The sequence below is a fragment of the Daktulosphaira vitifoliae genome, unplaced genomic scaffold (genome assembly GCF_025091365.1).
Source record: "Daktulosphaira vitifoliae isolate Bord-2020 unplaced genomic scaffold, ASM2509136v1 Scaffold_3, whole genome shotgun sequence".
Classification (NCBI taxonomy): domain Eukaryota; kingdom Metazoa; phylum Arthropoda; class Insecta; order Hemiptera; family Phylloxeridae; genus Daktulosphaira; species Daktulosphaira vitifoliae.
This window is the reverse complement of record NW_026099574.1, coordinates 1159201-1176234: the sequence shown is the minus strand read 5'-3', so window position 1 is coordinate 1176234 and position 17034 is coordinate 1159201. Positions and strand designations below refer to the sequence as shown.

Genomic DNA, 17034 nt, shown 5'->3' with positions numbered 1-17034 from the left:
ATAAACGAGTATTTTCCTAAAAATCTTATGTTTTACAGGATTTTTACTCTATAAATAAAATTAGTCATTATTTATTATTAATTGTTATACGATTACATTGATATATAAATATGAATATTTTAGTTTTATACATTTAAAAAATAATTATGCAATATGGTAAGATGTTAGTAATATTCCCTCATAATGATGACAACTATAAAGAAGATGAATTAAATGATTCATTTTCAGTCATGAATTTATCAATGGCATAATTATTTTTCATATAATGGCATAATAATTATCTTCACTAAATCAACTTATGCCCTTGAAAATTTGTATTAAAACCCTTAAGTATGATATTAATGTGTTTTGCTAAAAAAAAAAAATTTAAGTAACTTTTAAAAAATGATACTTTTGGCCGCCTAAATCGGCGTTTCATTCCACTGTGCGGCCCCGCATCGTTTTGTTATACACAATGCCCCACGAGTCGTGCCACCTTTATCAGCTGTCGCCTATTATGAGTATTTGACTGACCAACACCTCGCGTTATACGCCGCGGTGCAAAGTCCAGCAAGTGCCGCACGGCCGACGACGTTCCGCCGCTAATGATACCGTAGTATTCTTACTGTTGTCAAAGTGACAATGTCAACATATCGATCTGCACTCGAGCACCGTCGTCATCTATGCTGCTAACCTTTGGCCGACCGAGGAGCACGCCGGACATCGCTTCGTCAACGCCAGCAACAGTGCCGCGATATTATGCGAAGATCATATATTCCTACCACCACCGTTAATATACTTTTGAATGAGAATGATAAGTAATAATTGCTTTATCTAATTTCTTATCATGGTATTTATGCCAAGTTTGTAATGTATACACACTATCATCATATGTATACACAGTAATCATGAAAAGATAGCGTTTTCTTCTGTCCTTTTCTCAATACGTATTTCAATGTTTATAACCGTAAAATAGTACATGAAAATTCAAATTTTTACAAACTTCAAAACGCTACAGAATATGTACTACTGAATATTAATAAGATATTTTTTTACTAAAATTTTTCTTAAATTCTACTCTACAAAATAGCTATCTTAGATTTTTTTTTTACATTTTATTTAAAATTTAAAAATAATTAATATTTTTAATAAAATGTAAAAAAATTAATTATTGAGATATAGCTATAGACCTAACGTATAACTATTATTTTAAAAAAAAAATCAACTAAAAATATTAACTGGATCAAAAGTTATATAAGTTGTCAGTGAGTGGTGGGCCACCCTGTATATACATAATTGATGACACGCACGCGTCTACGGGTTAGAAAATATTGTTGTCTACGAGTGGTGAGAGGGGTGGGGCGAATGCGTTACAACAGATAGTCTCAAGGTCATACACGACGGGATACGCGACATAATAACACGTGCCGCGTGGAGTTACAAACTTACAAACGACAAACAAACAACAAACAACAAACAAACATACACGTGAAACTAATATAAGCGTGTTAAAAATAGCACAAAGCACCCACGCTTTAAAAACAATTTAATTATTTGGGATCTTGGCCCACTGAAAAATTCATTATTAAACTTGTGTATACTGGCAAAATGTGATAATATTACTTAGTGATGACGTCACTAGGTGATAAGGTCACTAGGGGTATATAAGGGAGTTTTATCTAATCGGGGTGTCAGTATGTGTTTAGCGTTGACAATGGTAACATTGTTTCCCAAATACGTATCCGCGACTTTTCATTAATTTTTTTTTTTTTTTTTGTGGCTTTGAGTTTAATATTTTTTAGTTTTTTAAATTAATAATATTTTTAATATAGTTTTAATTTTACTTAATTAATTAGCCACAAGTGATCAATTTTTATTATATAGTACTTTTCGTTAATCATTATTTTACGCTTATTTTAAAAATTATTTTGAACTTTTTAGTTCAATGTGCTTTAAAAGCGTTTTTTTTAGTTTTTTTAAACTATATTTATTTTACACTTTTTAGTTACATGTTATGATAGTAGTTACTATCAATATCATGGTTGTAACGGGTAAAGGGGAATCAGGGTTCGATTCCGGAGAGGGAGTCTGAGAAACGGCTACCACATCCAAAGAAAGCAGCAGGCGCGCAATATGGAGGTAGTGACGAAAAATGACAATACGGGGATCATCCTTTGTAATCCGGAATAGATACCATATATATCTCTTAATGAGTATAAAGCGTATTAATATATTAATTTTAATAGTAATTAGAATATATATATATATATATATATATATACATGTAAAGCGACTTAAGTACGTAAACATATCACGCATGAGGTATAGCCGTGATTTGTGGGCGGGGGGAACGTTATACACGAGGTATATACGGCGGCAGAGGCGTTGGCTGTAAGAATATATAAATGAATATTAACATATACGTATAAATATTAATATATTAACGGTGGTGGTAGGAATATATGATCTTCGCATAATATCGCGGCACTGTCGCTGGCGTTGACGATTCGGTGTCCGTCACAAAAGGTTAGCAGCGTTGTAGGCGACGGTAATATAAGCGTGTTAAAAATAGTTAATGCGTGAAAAATTGCTAGACACTCTAAATTCATTGCGCTATATCGGCCCTCGGCTTTAGTCAGTTTTTTGGATGAGAATGCTACTAGATGATTTTCATTGTTTTGATTACGCTTCTGGAGGATAGTACCAAACCCAATTTAGAACCGTCAGTTACAATTATCGTTTCTGCATTTTCTTCATAGTGAACCAATACTGGGTGACTAGTTAATTTACTTTTGAATTCAAGAAAAACACATTCATGCGTGTCCTCTCACTTGATTGATGAAGGTTTGCTATTGAATTTATCTCTAGTAAGATTTATTAAAGGTTTTGCGATGTTACTAAATTTTGGAGAATATAACATCTAAAATAATTATCTAGACCTGAAAAACTGCGAAGTTGTTTAATTGTTTTACTTTGTGCAAATTGTTGTATAGTTTCTATTCCTTGCTGAGTGGGTCTTACTCCCTTTTTATCAATAATGTTATCTAATACTTTTAAAACCCAACGCTAAGATTGTTTTAGTTTTAAATTACACTTTAAAAATCGTTAAAATGATAATTTCAGTGAATGTAAATGAGACTCAAATGATTTGTCAAATATAACACAATCGTCTAAATACACATACTTTATGTCTATAATTTAATCCAGCCATAACTTTACACATAACAGCTTAACAAAATTGAGGTGCATTAAATAACCCAAAAGGTTGACGAGTAAACTGAACATGACAGTTTTCGGTTAAATGAGCTGTAAGAGCTTTAGAATTTTCAGAAAGTTCAATTTGATGAAAACCTGAAGTAACATCTAAAGAATTAAAATATTAGTTTCCTGTTGAACAATCATATAAATTTTGTATCTTGGTAAAGGGAAACTTTTACGATAAATTATTTTACTCAGTTTGCAAAAGTCTATTACCATTCTGTATTAATCTATCTTAACTTTTATCAAGAAAAAGATGACTTTTGTCATTGTCATTGATTTTTAGCAACTAAAAACACAGGATTAGAATAAGGACTTGATGATTCTTCTACAATACCAGCTTTTAAAAGCTCCTTTGTCTGTTTTTCAATTTCATTACACTCTATGCGGTTTAACTTAAAATTATGTAAATTTATTATTTGATAACTAAAGTTCTATTAAAGCAATTTTATACGAGGCTAAATCATATTTATTTTTAAAAAAATTGTACTATATTTCATTAATAATACTCAAAGTTTATTTTGCTAATCAATAGGTAACGCTGGATTTATATCCCAGTCTGTTTAACGTAAGACATTACCCTTAAAAATTAAAAAAATTTAATAGGCAAAATTTTAATACTACTACCACTATTCAAAAAAATTATTTTTTATAAAAGTTGGATTTATCTTGTTGTATCAAGCTAATCAATTTGATCTTTATAACTGAAAATTTGTGTAAAAAATATTAATAAGAATAATTATAATACTCAACACAAAAAAACATGAGGAATGACAAAATAATAACAAAAATATTATCAAATTGTGTACACATATTAAGCTGGTTTCAATGATCATTTTTGTTACTTATAACATAAGCCAAAAATTACTAGTTTACAAGATATTAAGATTGTGATCATTACTCTGTATTCTCCTAAATCAATACTTATAAGAAATATTGAATAAAGCTATATTAATACACTTTAATAAAATAGATTGAAATTCAGATTAAATATTAAACAATCATATAATAAAATTATTTTGATTTGTTTAACCAGTAGTCCAAACAAATGGCTCTAAACGATCTTCAACTGGCAAATTATTATTTAATATTTGTACAGAATCTAATGTTTGGTTCAATAATAAATGACAAGCATTGAGCCGTTTATTCATATCATTAATACATTTGAATTGTTCACAAACTTTAGCATAATGTTTGTAATTAGCTAAATGTTGAGATAAAATCTTTGCTGTATCATTTTCGAGCTAAAAAATAGAACATAATTTATAATTTATATCAATAAATTTTTAATTTAATTTGTATAATACTTCTGATATTTGTTTATTAATTAATGTTTGATCAGAGGAAACAGCTTTTGCACAACTATTTAAGTATATTTGATATTGAAAACAAAGTCTATAAAATGAATTTGAGTCTATTCGTTCTAAAGCTTCACGATCTCTTGCAGCTGGTAATGATACAGTACCTCGTATTATTGGTAAAAATGATGGAACTTGCTGTAATTTTTAGAAAAATGAAACACAAGTTATTAAAATTTAATTATTTTGGCAGGACGTGAGGTAAGGGTGCTGTTATTTTTATCACTAGACATTTTTAAGCCTCAATCCTCCTCCAGCCAAGGTATAAAAATGTCAATAAGTTCCGAAATACTTATCCAAAAATTATTATTGAAAAATAATATTTTTTAAATAAAAGGCTTGAAATTTTTAATTAAATCTTAAATATTTGTATTATTAGTTACTATGATTAGTATTAACAAAGAAAAATTATAAATATATTTACATAAAATTTTATAGCAGTTTTAAGTTTTTTGAGATAAATGAATGAATTGATAATTTTAGCTTCGATGCGAAGCTGAGAAGGTATTGGTTTTACTAAGATGTGTTTATTTATTTTTTTTTTTTTTTTTTTTTTGTATCTGTTACCACTTTTTCTCAGCTCTCACCGAACCGATTTCTTTCAATGATACGTCAAAAGATCACAAATCGTATCTAGTCGAAGACATTACCCTCAAAAATTGAAAAAAATTCCCTCGTTCCCCGTAAATGGGGGAAACCTCCAAAAAAATTACAAATTTAAAAATCGCTAATTTTCGAAATTTTTTCAATTTTTTTTACTAAAAACTGCCGTAACTTTTTCAAAAATGAACATATCAATATAATTCTTTTTTATATAGATGCATAATATCATTACCTTTCATTTGGTATATTTTTTTCATAAATTTAACCCTTAACCTGCCCAGAAGGGGGGATTTAAAATGACAACTTTTTTACAAAAAATTAATTTTTTCAACTTAACTTTTGAAAGTGTTCCGGAAGGTCTAACACTTTTATATATATCTTAAATTAAAGCTAATGTAATATACTTTATCATGAAAAAAAAAAATTTCGGACTTTATTTTATCTTCACGGTGAAAATGGCTACCAAATGCTATTTTTGTGTGAAAATTTTCGATTTTGTATTTTACATTTTTAACTTTATAATGCTATGACATATTGAAAAGTGTATGGATCAACATTATTTTTTTATGAGAAATAATATTTTTTAATAATCCCTTTTTGATTTGACATACTTTATCTTAATCAGGATATTAATAAGGAACTAGCAGATTATGTAGCTTTTGGAATAATCCACCAATTTTTTAAAATTAAACACTATCTAAAGATTTGCATCAAAGCGTCTTTTTTTTTGATAGTGATTTTAATCACTGTCAGATATCATTATACACTATCTAACTATGCCACGTCACCACTTTGCCGCGACCCCCCTGTGCTGGGTTTTTTAACCTGGTTAACTTTGAAATTAGAGTTTTGCATGATTGCCAGCACTAATATTTTTTTAACTTCTAAATTTAAATTTTTTATTTATTTAATAAAAAAATTTAGGCAAAAATAGGGAGCTCTAAAATAACTTTATAACTCTTACACAAAAAATTTTTTTTTAATAATCTATTATTTAATAAATAATTTAGTTTTAGAGTGGAGTAGCAAAAAAGTAAGCCTTTCCAATTTTTATAAACTCCTTTGAAAAATTAATTTTTAATAAATTATTTTTTTAATTTTTTTTAATTATACTTTTTGATGTGAAATGTGATGGAAACCAAAATAGATAAAATTTGTATAATTTTCAATAGAAAAAAAATTTTCATCGAAAGGATTAACTAGAAAATCAGCTTAGAATCAACTAGGTACATGTGTAAAGGGGTTACATCAAGTTTCCATCATTAAACTAGATAAATATAGGAAAATAAAATTGTTTTTGCAGAAATAATTAAACGTTAAAGCTAAAAAAATTGATATTTTACACTAAAATAATATTTTTTGATTACATACAGAAGACAAGTTTGTTGAAAAATTTATTTTTTAACTTATAGTATGTAATATAAGCTTAAATTTAACAAATGTTTCAAGCGCTAAGTATTTTTTAACATTTGAAGTAAAGTTGAATAGTTTAACTTTTCATACAAAGTTGCTATTTTAAATACTCCCTATGGATAAATAGAAGGTCAGCTTTTCAAAAAATGTATATCAGATAAATGGAAAATACTTATTTATATAAAAAAAAATCTTAATTTGTTAATTTTTTAAAAAGTTATAACTGTTTATAAAACCTTTTTAAAAGTAGTAATTTTTTAGGGGAGTTCCACTGTTTATGGAGCACAATGTTCAATTTTTAAGGGTAATGTCTTCAATTAGAAATTATTTGTAATTTCTTAGAGAAATCGGTCTAGTGACAGCTGAGAAAAAGTAGTGATAGACACAAAAAAAAAATAAATAAATGAATCATGGTAAATTAATATTTTCTAAGCTTTGCATTGAAGTTAAAAAGGAAAGTTTTGTTGTATTAGAAAAAATTATAACGTATTTAAAGATTCAAACTAGAAACTAGAAATTATCATATAATTTTGTATTATTCACTCCGCAATTTTAAATTTTCATTTATTTCTTAGCATATTACAAAACACACATTTTTAATTTACATTTTTTTACTGAATTTTCTATACTTACTTTAAGTCTACTAAGATCCTCATCTATATCTTTATCTTCTTGAACAGCAGCCCTTACAACAACAATATTATGTTTAGGTGCAACTTTGGATAATTTTTTAGTTGCCTTCTTAGTTTCCATTTGCATTGAACGTCCTCTTGTAATAGTACTAGGTTTTTTTGGTGAATCTGTAAATTATCAATTTATAAATGTTATAATAGTTAAGTAATGACTTTTTGATATATTACCACCAATGGGCTCATTAATAGTGTATGAGACAAATGCTAAGTCTTTATCACTGCAAACACTATGGCCTGGTGAAGTATTTGTACTAACTGCTTTGCTGTAATGTCCATCTTGTGAGTTGTGGTGCCAAGAACTTTCGGGAACTGATTTTCCCCTTTTTAGTTTCATATTTTTTGATTTTGATTGATTACTTGAAACATTAGCTTGAGAACTCTGTTCAGAACCCATAATTGATATTTATTAACTAAATATTTATATTATAAACATAAATTTAACACAAAAGCTATAATACAACTGAATCTAACTAATGGTATCATTGATAATCTTTAATAATATAATTTATTTTATTAAATAATTACATCACTAACAATAAAATTATTTAAATGTGTAGATTAAAAAAAATTAAGTATACTGGAGTCATAGAGCAATAATACCCTATGACTTAATAAGACATAGATAATAAGTTAATCTGTGATAGTAAAAAGATTTCATATTAGTGTTTTATCATTGATGATATTTAATATTAATATGGCAAGTAGGGATGTCAACGATATATCGTCAAGTTCGATATATTGTTCCTATATATCGATGTTAATCATTCGATATATCGAAAATTACAAATTTACAATTAATTACAATTATCTAAGTATGAATATTCTGCTTCTTTTTCTTAGCTTTAATCCCGACTACTTGGGGTCGGCCACTTTTATCCTAAACTTCTACTTGACACGATCACCCACATCTTCTACGCTCACATCAGCTGTCCTCATATCACATTCAATAACATACTTCTATCTCTTTTTTGGTCATCCCTACCTCTTCTTCCTTCAAGATTCATTTTTATAATTGTTCTTACCGCTTCCGACTCCTCTCTCCATATAACATGATCAATTATTTAGGTATGAATAATTATTTTTTAGAAAATTGATGATATTTACCATAATTAATGATAGTAAAACAAATAATATACTAGTTATATATAAATAATAACAAATTGTTTATAATAATGATTTATTTTTTATTTGAAGCTTGTTGGTTATTATATTTTATATTCCATGTTGTGTTATATAAATATCCTGTATAATAATAAAACATTGGCGCAACAACAAAGTGTCATAATAAATGGGGCAATTTGTGTTACAAAAATGTTAAGTAATTTTTTGTATTCATGGCATTGTAATATTTTTTTTAATAGGCGAATTAAGTAAAATTTGGCGTTATTTTGACAAAGTTAATGAAAATGTGTAGTAAAATATGTTTAACTTATATCAACACATCTAGTCTTAACTCTCATATAAAAAATGCACACCAAGTAAATTCAAAAATGAAGGAATCCAAAAACATTGATAAAGATGATGTTGACAAGATTGACAATGTGTTGTTTGAGAGTATAATTATTCTACAACATGACTTAATCTCTTAATAAAGTTATAGCAAATTAAAGATGAAAATTTAAAATCAAAAGTTTTAACACAAAAATAGCATGTTTTTAACTACGACAACTATTTGCACATAGAAGATAAGTCGTCGGGATAAAATTTTTTTTTTCATTTTATAGTACATATTATAAGCTTTAATTTGTTATATGTTTAAAGGATGCAGATTTTCGAAATATTTTCAAAAGTTATGTTGAAAAAGCTAGTTATTGTAAAAATGTTGCTATATTAAATCCCCCTTGTGAGCGGGTTAAATGTTAGATCTTTAAAAAAATGATATCAAATAAAAGGGAAATATCTAAGGTTTAATTTTTTACGTTGATTTGTTAATTTTTGAAAAAGCAATGGAAGTTTTCAGAAAAAAAACGTTAAAAATACCGATTTTTAAAATTGTAATTTTTTTGGAGATTTGCCCCATTTACAAGGAACAAGTGAATTTTTTTAATTTTTAGGGTAATGTCTTCAACTAGATACAATGTATGATCTTTTTAGGTATTGTTCATCAAAATCAGTCCAGTAAGAGCTGACATTGAGTAGTAACAGACACATAAAATAAAAAAACACATTATAGTAAAATTAATACTTTCTCGGCTTTTATAAAGAATATAAATAAGGAAATAAGAGTCCATTTCACTTTTTGAATAATCCATCAATTTTTTAACACTACAGATTTGCATCAAAGCATTTCTTATGTTAGTGATTTTAATTTAGGGGTTTCTTGTAATTTTCTCATTGGTGGTATCTGGTCTCTGATGCAAATCGGCCATAACATCCGTCCTGTTCATCATTGGCTTAGCCAAGAACAAACTAACTCTCTAAGTTGTGAAAGAGAGCTACCACACTCTGTAGCATCTTAAATTCGGGAATTAGAAGGATATAAAAACTGATCATTATTATCATTATTATTAATTTAAGAATTTGTGTCAATTTGAAATAAAAAGTGAGTAATAACCAAACTTAAAAATTCTATAAAAATTGCATATTGGAATTGTGTTTTATCTGGGTAAACAATTTTTTACTATTATTTAAAATTATGAAAGTATATATATAGAATAAAAAAATTATTTTGAATTTATTCACTCTTATATGTTATGATGGTGTTAGTGATACAATATTAAAATAGATTTTTTTAAATATTGATATTCTTGATCGATATCAAACTGAACTTTTTTTAACGTTATCGTCGATAACCTATAAACCAAATATCAATGTTGTGTTAATTTTTATCATCCCTATTAGCAAGCAATTAATGATTGATAAGTAGGTTAATGATAATAAAATCTTTCAACGATTTTGTGATTATAGATCTAGACTAGACTTAAAAGAATTTGTATAATTCAAGTATTATGTAGATGTAGTATTCATACTATGTTTAAACATAGTAAGATCTAGCGTATTTTTGTTTAAAAAAATATTTATGAAGTACAAAGGATAAACTTAAATTTTTAAATATTCTTAAGAAAAAGAGCATAATGGAAAATCAAAATGAAACTCAATCAAGATTGTATTTTCTTAATGAAAAACTTCAACAAATGGTTAAAGAATTGCCAAGGTATTCACCTATTAATTAAATTATAAAACATTTAAGAAGCAATTTAACTAGCTAATTAAGTTTGATTATTAAAAAAATTAGTCTTACTAAAGAATAAAAGGTATTTTACATTTTTAAGTGTTATATGTATTGCCAAGCTTCATTGTGTAAATGGAAATGAAAAATTTGTTAGTAAATTTAACTTTGTTAATTTGAGTACATGTGAATCATTATTGGTAATTATCAGGGCTGAGGACTTAAAGTGTTAATAAATTTTGTTTTAGTCATTCCGAATACATTAACCATTCACAGATATTCTTGTTTGAGTTTTTTGACAATAAACAATATATATTTATCAGGATTTGTATTATGGGATCTAAGAGGAACAGTTCCAATAAGAATATAAAATATTCCTGTAGTATACTATATTTCTATGATAAATTTTCATACATTGGATGTTTTGAAAGTGGCCTAAACAAAATTTTAAATTGTTGGAAGTCCTAAACCTTAGTGATTACTGACATAAATATGCATAAGCTGAATATCAATGCACTTGCCTTGCATCCTGTGTTTTAAAGAATCTTGTAAATATAAATGAAGATAAAAAATATTTTACTGCAAAACATTAAATAACTATAAAAGATCCTTGGAATGCATTTTTTGCATTGATCATTGAAGTAACCAGTACTAGAATTAGTACAAATGTGTATGTCAATTAAAAAAAATAAAATTTATTTTTATTAAAAATTAATTTATTCATAATTAACTTACTCACAAGTTAATTATTCTTGTTCTGTTTGTGAAGATGATAATTATAACAATTAATATATGGAGAATGTACTTAAGATTAAAAATATATTTAAAATGTTAATTTAAAACTAAAAGTATTTAACTTAAAAAGCCATTAAAAATACTCAACATTTTTTTTAAAATTAAAGTAATATGTGAAATATATTTTCAATTTAAGTAATATTAGTCACAAGTGATCTATTTATATTATAATAGAAATTTGTTGTATTTTTTTTTTTATTTTTTGTGGATATCTAATTTTGTACATATACTGTTATACATTTCAGAAAATACCAACAACGTATTCCAAATGAGTTGCTGTGTGAATTATCCCAATGTCTTCTTGATGAAACATTATATTCTATCGTTAAAGAGCTTACAGGAATTCAAAATGTTACTGAAAAACAGCTTTTTCAAAAGCGATTAGAAATGATAAACATGCATTCTGGTAAGGGTTATTGAAATAAAAAATTCTATTTTGAATTTAGAATTACACAAATTACAAAAAAATTAAATTCCTTAACACTGCTAAAATTTCATAAAAAATTTTTTTTTAATTTCATTCTTTGTCCCAAAAGTATAGATATACAATTACATAATACTATTATTATATATTGTAGTAAATATACAGAGTGATCAAAATCTGGTATGACACTCATTTTCTTAGAAATTTGAGAATTTTTGAGAAAAAAAAAGATTTGGATGACAAATAAAATATTGATTACACTGTTGCCAGTATAATAAAACCAAATCAATGATGAATTTTTATATCTTATAATGGAAGGCTTTAATGATGAGGTCACCAATTTACACAAAAGTTATATGAATCTATCTTAAATATAAAGTTATACTTATTATAAATTTTTTGGGTACCCTAAGATGAGAAAAATGACTTGAAATTATGAACTAGATTTAATTGCTTTTTTTTATCATTTTTAAGATGCATTGTATGATTTTTAGATTAGGAATACTTGCTAAACAATCGCTCAAGAGAAGGAATTCATTCCCATCGAGTACACTCACTTTTTTTTCAAATTACCTTTTGATTATATTCCTAAAATGCTTCTGATATTAAATATATGTTATTATAAAGTTTATGATATAACTTAGTATAATAAAAATATGCCCTGTCTTCTAAGTGCAAACGGCAGTATGTACTTAAAAGTTAAACAAAAAATATTATTTTAGTGTGAAAAATACCATTTTTCATGTTCTTATTTTCTATTTCAATTATTTTGGCTATATTTATTAGGAGTCCGTTTAATACTTGCGGATATTATTCAAAATCAAAAATCGGAAACTTCCCAACATTCACCCAAATATTGTTCCTGTCTAAAAGGTTTTAAGTGTTAGTTATAAATATTTTTATTGATAATTTTTGCAACTTTTAATGTTAATTGAATGTGTATATTAAAAGAAAAGTGCTTAACATTTTTAAAAATAATGTACTAGCTATCATTATGATAAATTAAGGTAACAAAATACAAAATAGTTTATTTAATAGCTACTCTTATCCTCTAGATTTATCTTAAAATAATAATTACGATAAGAAAATCCTCAATAATACGATAATTACAATATATTTCTCGGGTTATCAATTATAATAATTTTTTGAGCTTATTGTTTATACCTTATATGGGTGTCAACTTTATTTTTATTTTAATGATAACATACATATTTATTTACAGCTTATAAAATAAAAAATGATCTAATTATGAAAATAACTGGTCGATGACATTTTTGACCCATTATTTACAAAATTATAACAATTTTAAACTATAGTGCGGGTTAAGTCATTTTTATCATTCAGCTTAACTCTATATTTAAAAATCTTAATAGCTTCTCAAATACTGAAGTATTATTTTAAAAGTTGTTTTTAACTAATAAATTTCTTAATTACATCCTTTTTTATTTTATTAGCTATTTATTATTTTATTATTCGTGTATTATACTTAGATAATAATTTATAAAAGTATTCCCAGGATATTGAGGAAATTATTCTACCCAAGTATGCGAATATACAACTACTTTTTATAATTTCTCCATAAAAATTACAATTTTTATGATAGTGATTTTGACACTGTTAGATATCACCAATACTTGTTCTAACTATGCTATGTTCCCATTGTGTCACAATTACACTTTGCTAGTTTTTTTTTATATGTAACTACTCAACTTTTATTAATTAGTAATTATTTTAAAAATTTGAGGTGATAGAAAAATATCTAATTGTATATTTGAAATAAGTGCAAAAATTTGGTTAATAAAGTATATTTTTGTCTAATGAAAATTTATTTTGGAATAGTGTATTTATTCAAAATTAACAAAAAAATTTTCTAAAAAGTTAAATTGCATCAAGCCTTTTAATTTTTAATTAATATTTGGTCTCGACATTTAAAGTATTAATTAGTTAGACATAAATATGATATTGTGAATGCAACATTAACTATTGGCAATGATTTTAATAGATCAATATTATTCTCTTATTTTTCTTAATTTTTATTAATAGCAAATGAAAATGTATCTTGATGTATTATATTATAATATATTTACATAAATTTTATATTATATAATAGTAATCCATTGTAGCATATAATACCATAACACAATTATTAATATTGTTAATACCAAAGGTAGTATTAAAATAAAATATTATTAAATTATTGGCACCAAATGTCAACCTTATACTTATTACATTTTATTATTGACACTTTTTATACTTCACTCATTTATAATAGTTGAACGTTAACCATATTTTTATTATATTAATTGTGAAGTAATATTTTTTGTGTAAAAAATCTATTGTGTCCATCATAGCTGGGTACTTCTACAGAACTCTGTGATTTATCTGTAGGGACAACCTGTAGTTAGGCCAAGCCTAGTTAATTAATATTTCAGTTACTAATTAATTTATTATTTTTTTAGTTAGTATACAATCACTATTAAAATCAGATACAGAAGAACCCGGTAAAACAAAACTACGACTCAAACTTCAAGCAGATCATCGAAAAAATCTAACAGAATTTGATAAAAAAATTATAAATGAACTTGATGAAAAGGTAAACTATTAATTAATAGTTATGTGGGTTATATCTTACAACACACAATTATTTAAATGGCGGTAGACTTTTATTAAACCAAAATTATAACACGAAAATAGACGTATAAACACTAAAAGAAAATATATGTATATACAGTAAGGAAAAATAAAATAATCGAAGTAAACATAATACACGATGACAACAGCGGCGGGGTGTAGCGGTCGTGTAGCGTATCGCGGACTAGACAGTCTGAACTGAACTAACTGAACTGACTGATTCTTCCGATATATATATAGCTCCGATAAGGCTCTCGCTAATTCTAGAATATTCTATACCCGCGTAGGTTATCTTATGGCGTTATCGAAGTTTCTCGAAGGTTTTTGATAACGAGAACATTCGAGAATATTCGTTGCGTATGTTTTGGTCGCTACATCACTCCCCTACCAGTGACGGAGTCAAGCGGAGCCTACTTGAAGACGGTCTGGAAAATGGACTCTTCTTCCGGAACGTGTCCTTTGATCCTCCCTGNATTATAATTTTAAAAATATTATTTTATTTTAAAAGAGGCGAGAACAACAAAGTATTTTAAACATGGCTGGAGTACCAGGGTTTGAAGTTACAGATGATGCTAGCCGTATTCAAGTACAAATACGACTTTGTGATTTTATTATCAGACTCAGCCAAATGGACAAGACAGAAATAGTGGAATCAAAGGAATAAAAATAAAAAATAAACAAAATGTTCAAATAATATTTTTTTGAACAATGATATAGTAATGTTTCTGTTCAATCACTTGAACTTTTTAAACAATTTTAACAATGAGATAATCTTAAAAATAAAATTTATATTTAATACATATAATTCTTTTATAATTTATACAAGTGTTGATTTTGATTTAAACCTGTGTATATTTAGAGAAGTTGAGAAGATATTGTTTTTATTTTTTTGTAACAAACTTATGTACATATGTAATTATTGTATTTGTAATAAATCTTTGTTGAACTACTAGACAAAAATAATAAAGATTGCATCTTCATCCCTTAACCTTTAAATCATTATAAACTTTAGTTTTTCAAATAGTAACCCAGTTTTTTAGCTTCAATACGAAGCTGAGAAGGTATTTTATTTTACCATGATGTGTTTATTTTTTTTTTTTTGTACCTGTCACTACTTTTTCTCAGCTCTCACTGAACCGAATTTTCTCAACGATACGTCAAAAGATCAAATCGTATCTAGTTGAAGACAATACCCTTAAAAATTGAAAAATTTTCCCTCGTTCCCGTAAGTGAGGGAAATTTCCAATAAAATTACAATATTCAAAATCAACAAATGTCGTCATTTTTTTCACTTTTTTTTCATAAAACTTCCATAACTTTTTCAAAAATTAACGAATCATATTAATTTTTTTTTATATTGACACCTTAGATATTTTCCTTTCATTTGTTATCATTTTTTTGAAAATCTAACACAACCTGCTCACTGGGGGGGATTTAAAATAGCAACTTTTTTACGAAAATTCACTTTTTCAACTTAACTTTTGAAATTATCCGCGCAAATAGCTGTCGTAGTTAAAAATATACTATTTTTGTGTTAAAATTTTTGATTTTCAAGTTTAAATTGCTATAACTTTTCGAAAAATGTATATATGAGCACAATTTTTTTTCTAAATATATTATAAATACATCTTTCATTTGACATACTTTTTATTAAAATTAGACAATTTCCTTATATAGAGGGCATTCAAAACTTGAAACATTGTACAAAAAAAAACTTCTTACTATAAGTTTACGATTGCAAAAAAAAAATTGTATTGTTATGATTAGTATGCAGTCCGGAAATTTTATAATTACTATTGACAGTATATTTACGAGAAAAACTCAATATTTCGTTAAAATCACTATTTTCTTTTTACATTTTTATCAAAATAAATAACTTCAATAGAAATCATAGTAATCATTTCTATATAATTCTTGGTTAATCTAAAATTGAAATATTCAGAACTTAATTAATTTTAATGATACGCTTTAACTAAAAAAACCAATCATAAAGTTGTTAAACAAATCTAATCAGTTGTGCGTATTATAAAAATTGATTATAATTATAAAAATCAATTATAAAGTAAGGTAACCAAAAATCATTTAAACAGTAATATTTTACCAAATAATTTTGAATATTATAGATTGTTAGTATACCATAGTCAAGAAATTAATAAAAACAAAGTAAAATTATTTATTTTATAGTTGGCACATACTATCATATCATATATACAGTAGAACTCCAATTATCCGAACTCCGATCATCCGAATCGCCGATTATCCGAATCACTTTCAGAAAAAATCAGAAAAAAATTTGTCCAAAGTCCGCGGCGTCAGTGTAGGCACAACACGTGGTAAGAGTTCCCACTCCAGTTCCGGCGCATTGCAGTCACCTGTCATTGTTTATTTTGATTAGTCAGTGAATGGGTCCCGGTCCCCATTAATTCGGATAATTGGAGTTCTACTGTAATTCGAAAATATATACTTTAAAAATATTAGACATTAACACGTTGATGGACAAAATCATATATTATTGCTATGACAATAATATTAAAATTTGACGTCTGGGGTCACTTTTAAATATTAATGCTATAACAGTAGTATAAAAACTATTCTAAAAAACGGTAGCACAGTGAGGTCGAGGCATAGATGGGACAAGTGTAGATGATATCTGACAGTGATTAAAATCACTATCATAAGAAACGCTTCGATGCAAATCTGTAGATAGTGTTT

At 26.4% G+C, this 17034-nt stretch overlaps 2 protein-coding genes and 1 long non-coding RNA gene across 5 annotated transcripts; 2 read left to right on the top strand and 1 right to left on the bottom strand.

The window, feature by feature from the left end:
* Positions 1 to 3731: 3731 nt before the first annotated feature.
* Positions 3732 to 12443, bottom strand: LOC126903124 (BLOC-1-related complex subunit 5). 3 transcript variants are annotated; one of them, XM_050681132.1, is made up of 5 exons: positions 12426 to 12443; positions 7472 to 7682; positions 7245 to 7411; positions 4545 to 4733; positions 3732 to 4481 (listed from the first exon to the last, which is right to left on the bottom strand). In XM_050681132.1, the coding sequence occupies exons 1-5, from the start codon at positions 12426 to 12428 to the stop codon at positions 4266 to 4268; spliced, it is 786 nt and encodes a 261-aa protein (XP_050537089.1). In that variant the 5' UTR covers positions 12429 to 12443; the 3' UTR covers positions 3732 to 4265. The 3 variants fall into 3 exon arrangements, with proteins under 3 accessions (XP_050537089.1, XP_050537090.1, XP_050537088.1); XM_050681133.1 differs by lacking the exon at positions 12426 to 12443 and adding an exon at positions 8106 to 8202; XM_050681131.1 differs by lacking the exon at positions 12426 to 12443 and having other exon boundaries at positions 7472 to 7909.
* Positions 8280 to 8853, top strand: LOC126903148 (uncharacterized). Its single transcript, XR_007703431.1, has 2 exons — positions 8280 to 8368; positions 8665 to 8853. It is a non-coding gene; the product is annotated as an uncharacterized LOC126903148 (long non-coding RNA).
* LOC126903134 (gonadal protein gdl) lies at positions 10181 to 15274 on the top strand. The gene is made up of 4 exons (XM_050681148.1): positions 10181 to 10457; positions 11513 to 11673; positions 14151 to 14284; positions 14831 to 15274. The coding sequence occupies exons 1-4, from the start codon at positions 10378 to 10380 to the stop codon at positions 14984 to 14986; spliced, it is 531 nt and encodes a 176-aa protein (XP_050537105.1). The 5' UTR covers positions 10181 to 10377; the 3' UTR covers positions 14987 to 15274.
* The last annotated feature ends 1760 nt before the right edge of the window (positions 15275 to 17034 follow it).

Coding starts and splice junctions, on each gene's coding strand:
- LOC126903124 (XM_050681131.1), bottom strand. CDS start 7,697: ATGGGTTCTGAACAGAGTTCTCAAGCTAATGTTTCAAGTAATCAATCA. Junction 7,412..7,471: donor TATTAATGAGCCCATTGGTG/GTAATATATCAA, acceptor GATAATTTACAG/ATTCACCAAAAAAACCTAGT. Junction 4,734..7,244: donor AGGATCTTAGTAGACTTAAA/GTAAGTATAGAA, acceptor TAAAAATTACAG/CAAGTTCCATCATTTTTACC.
- LOC126903134 (XM_050681148.1), top strand. CDS start 10,378: ATGGAAAATCAAAATGAAACTCAATCAAGATTGTATTTTCTTAATGAA. Junction 10,458..11,512: donor ATGGTTAAAGAATTGCCAAG/GTATTCACCTAT, acceptor TATACATTTCAG/AAAATACCAACAACGTATTC. Junction 11,674..14,150: donor AATGATAAACATGCATTCTG/GTAAGGGTTATT, acceptor TTATTTTTTTAG/TTAGTATACAATCACTATTA.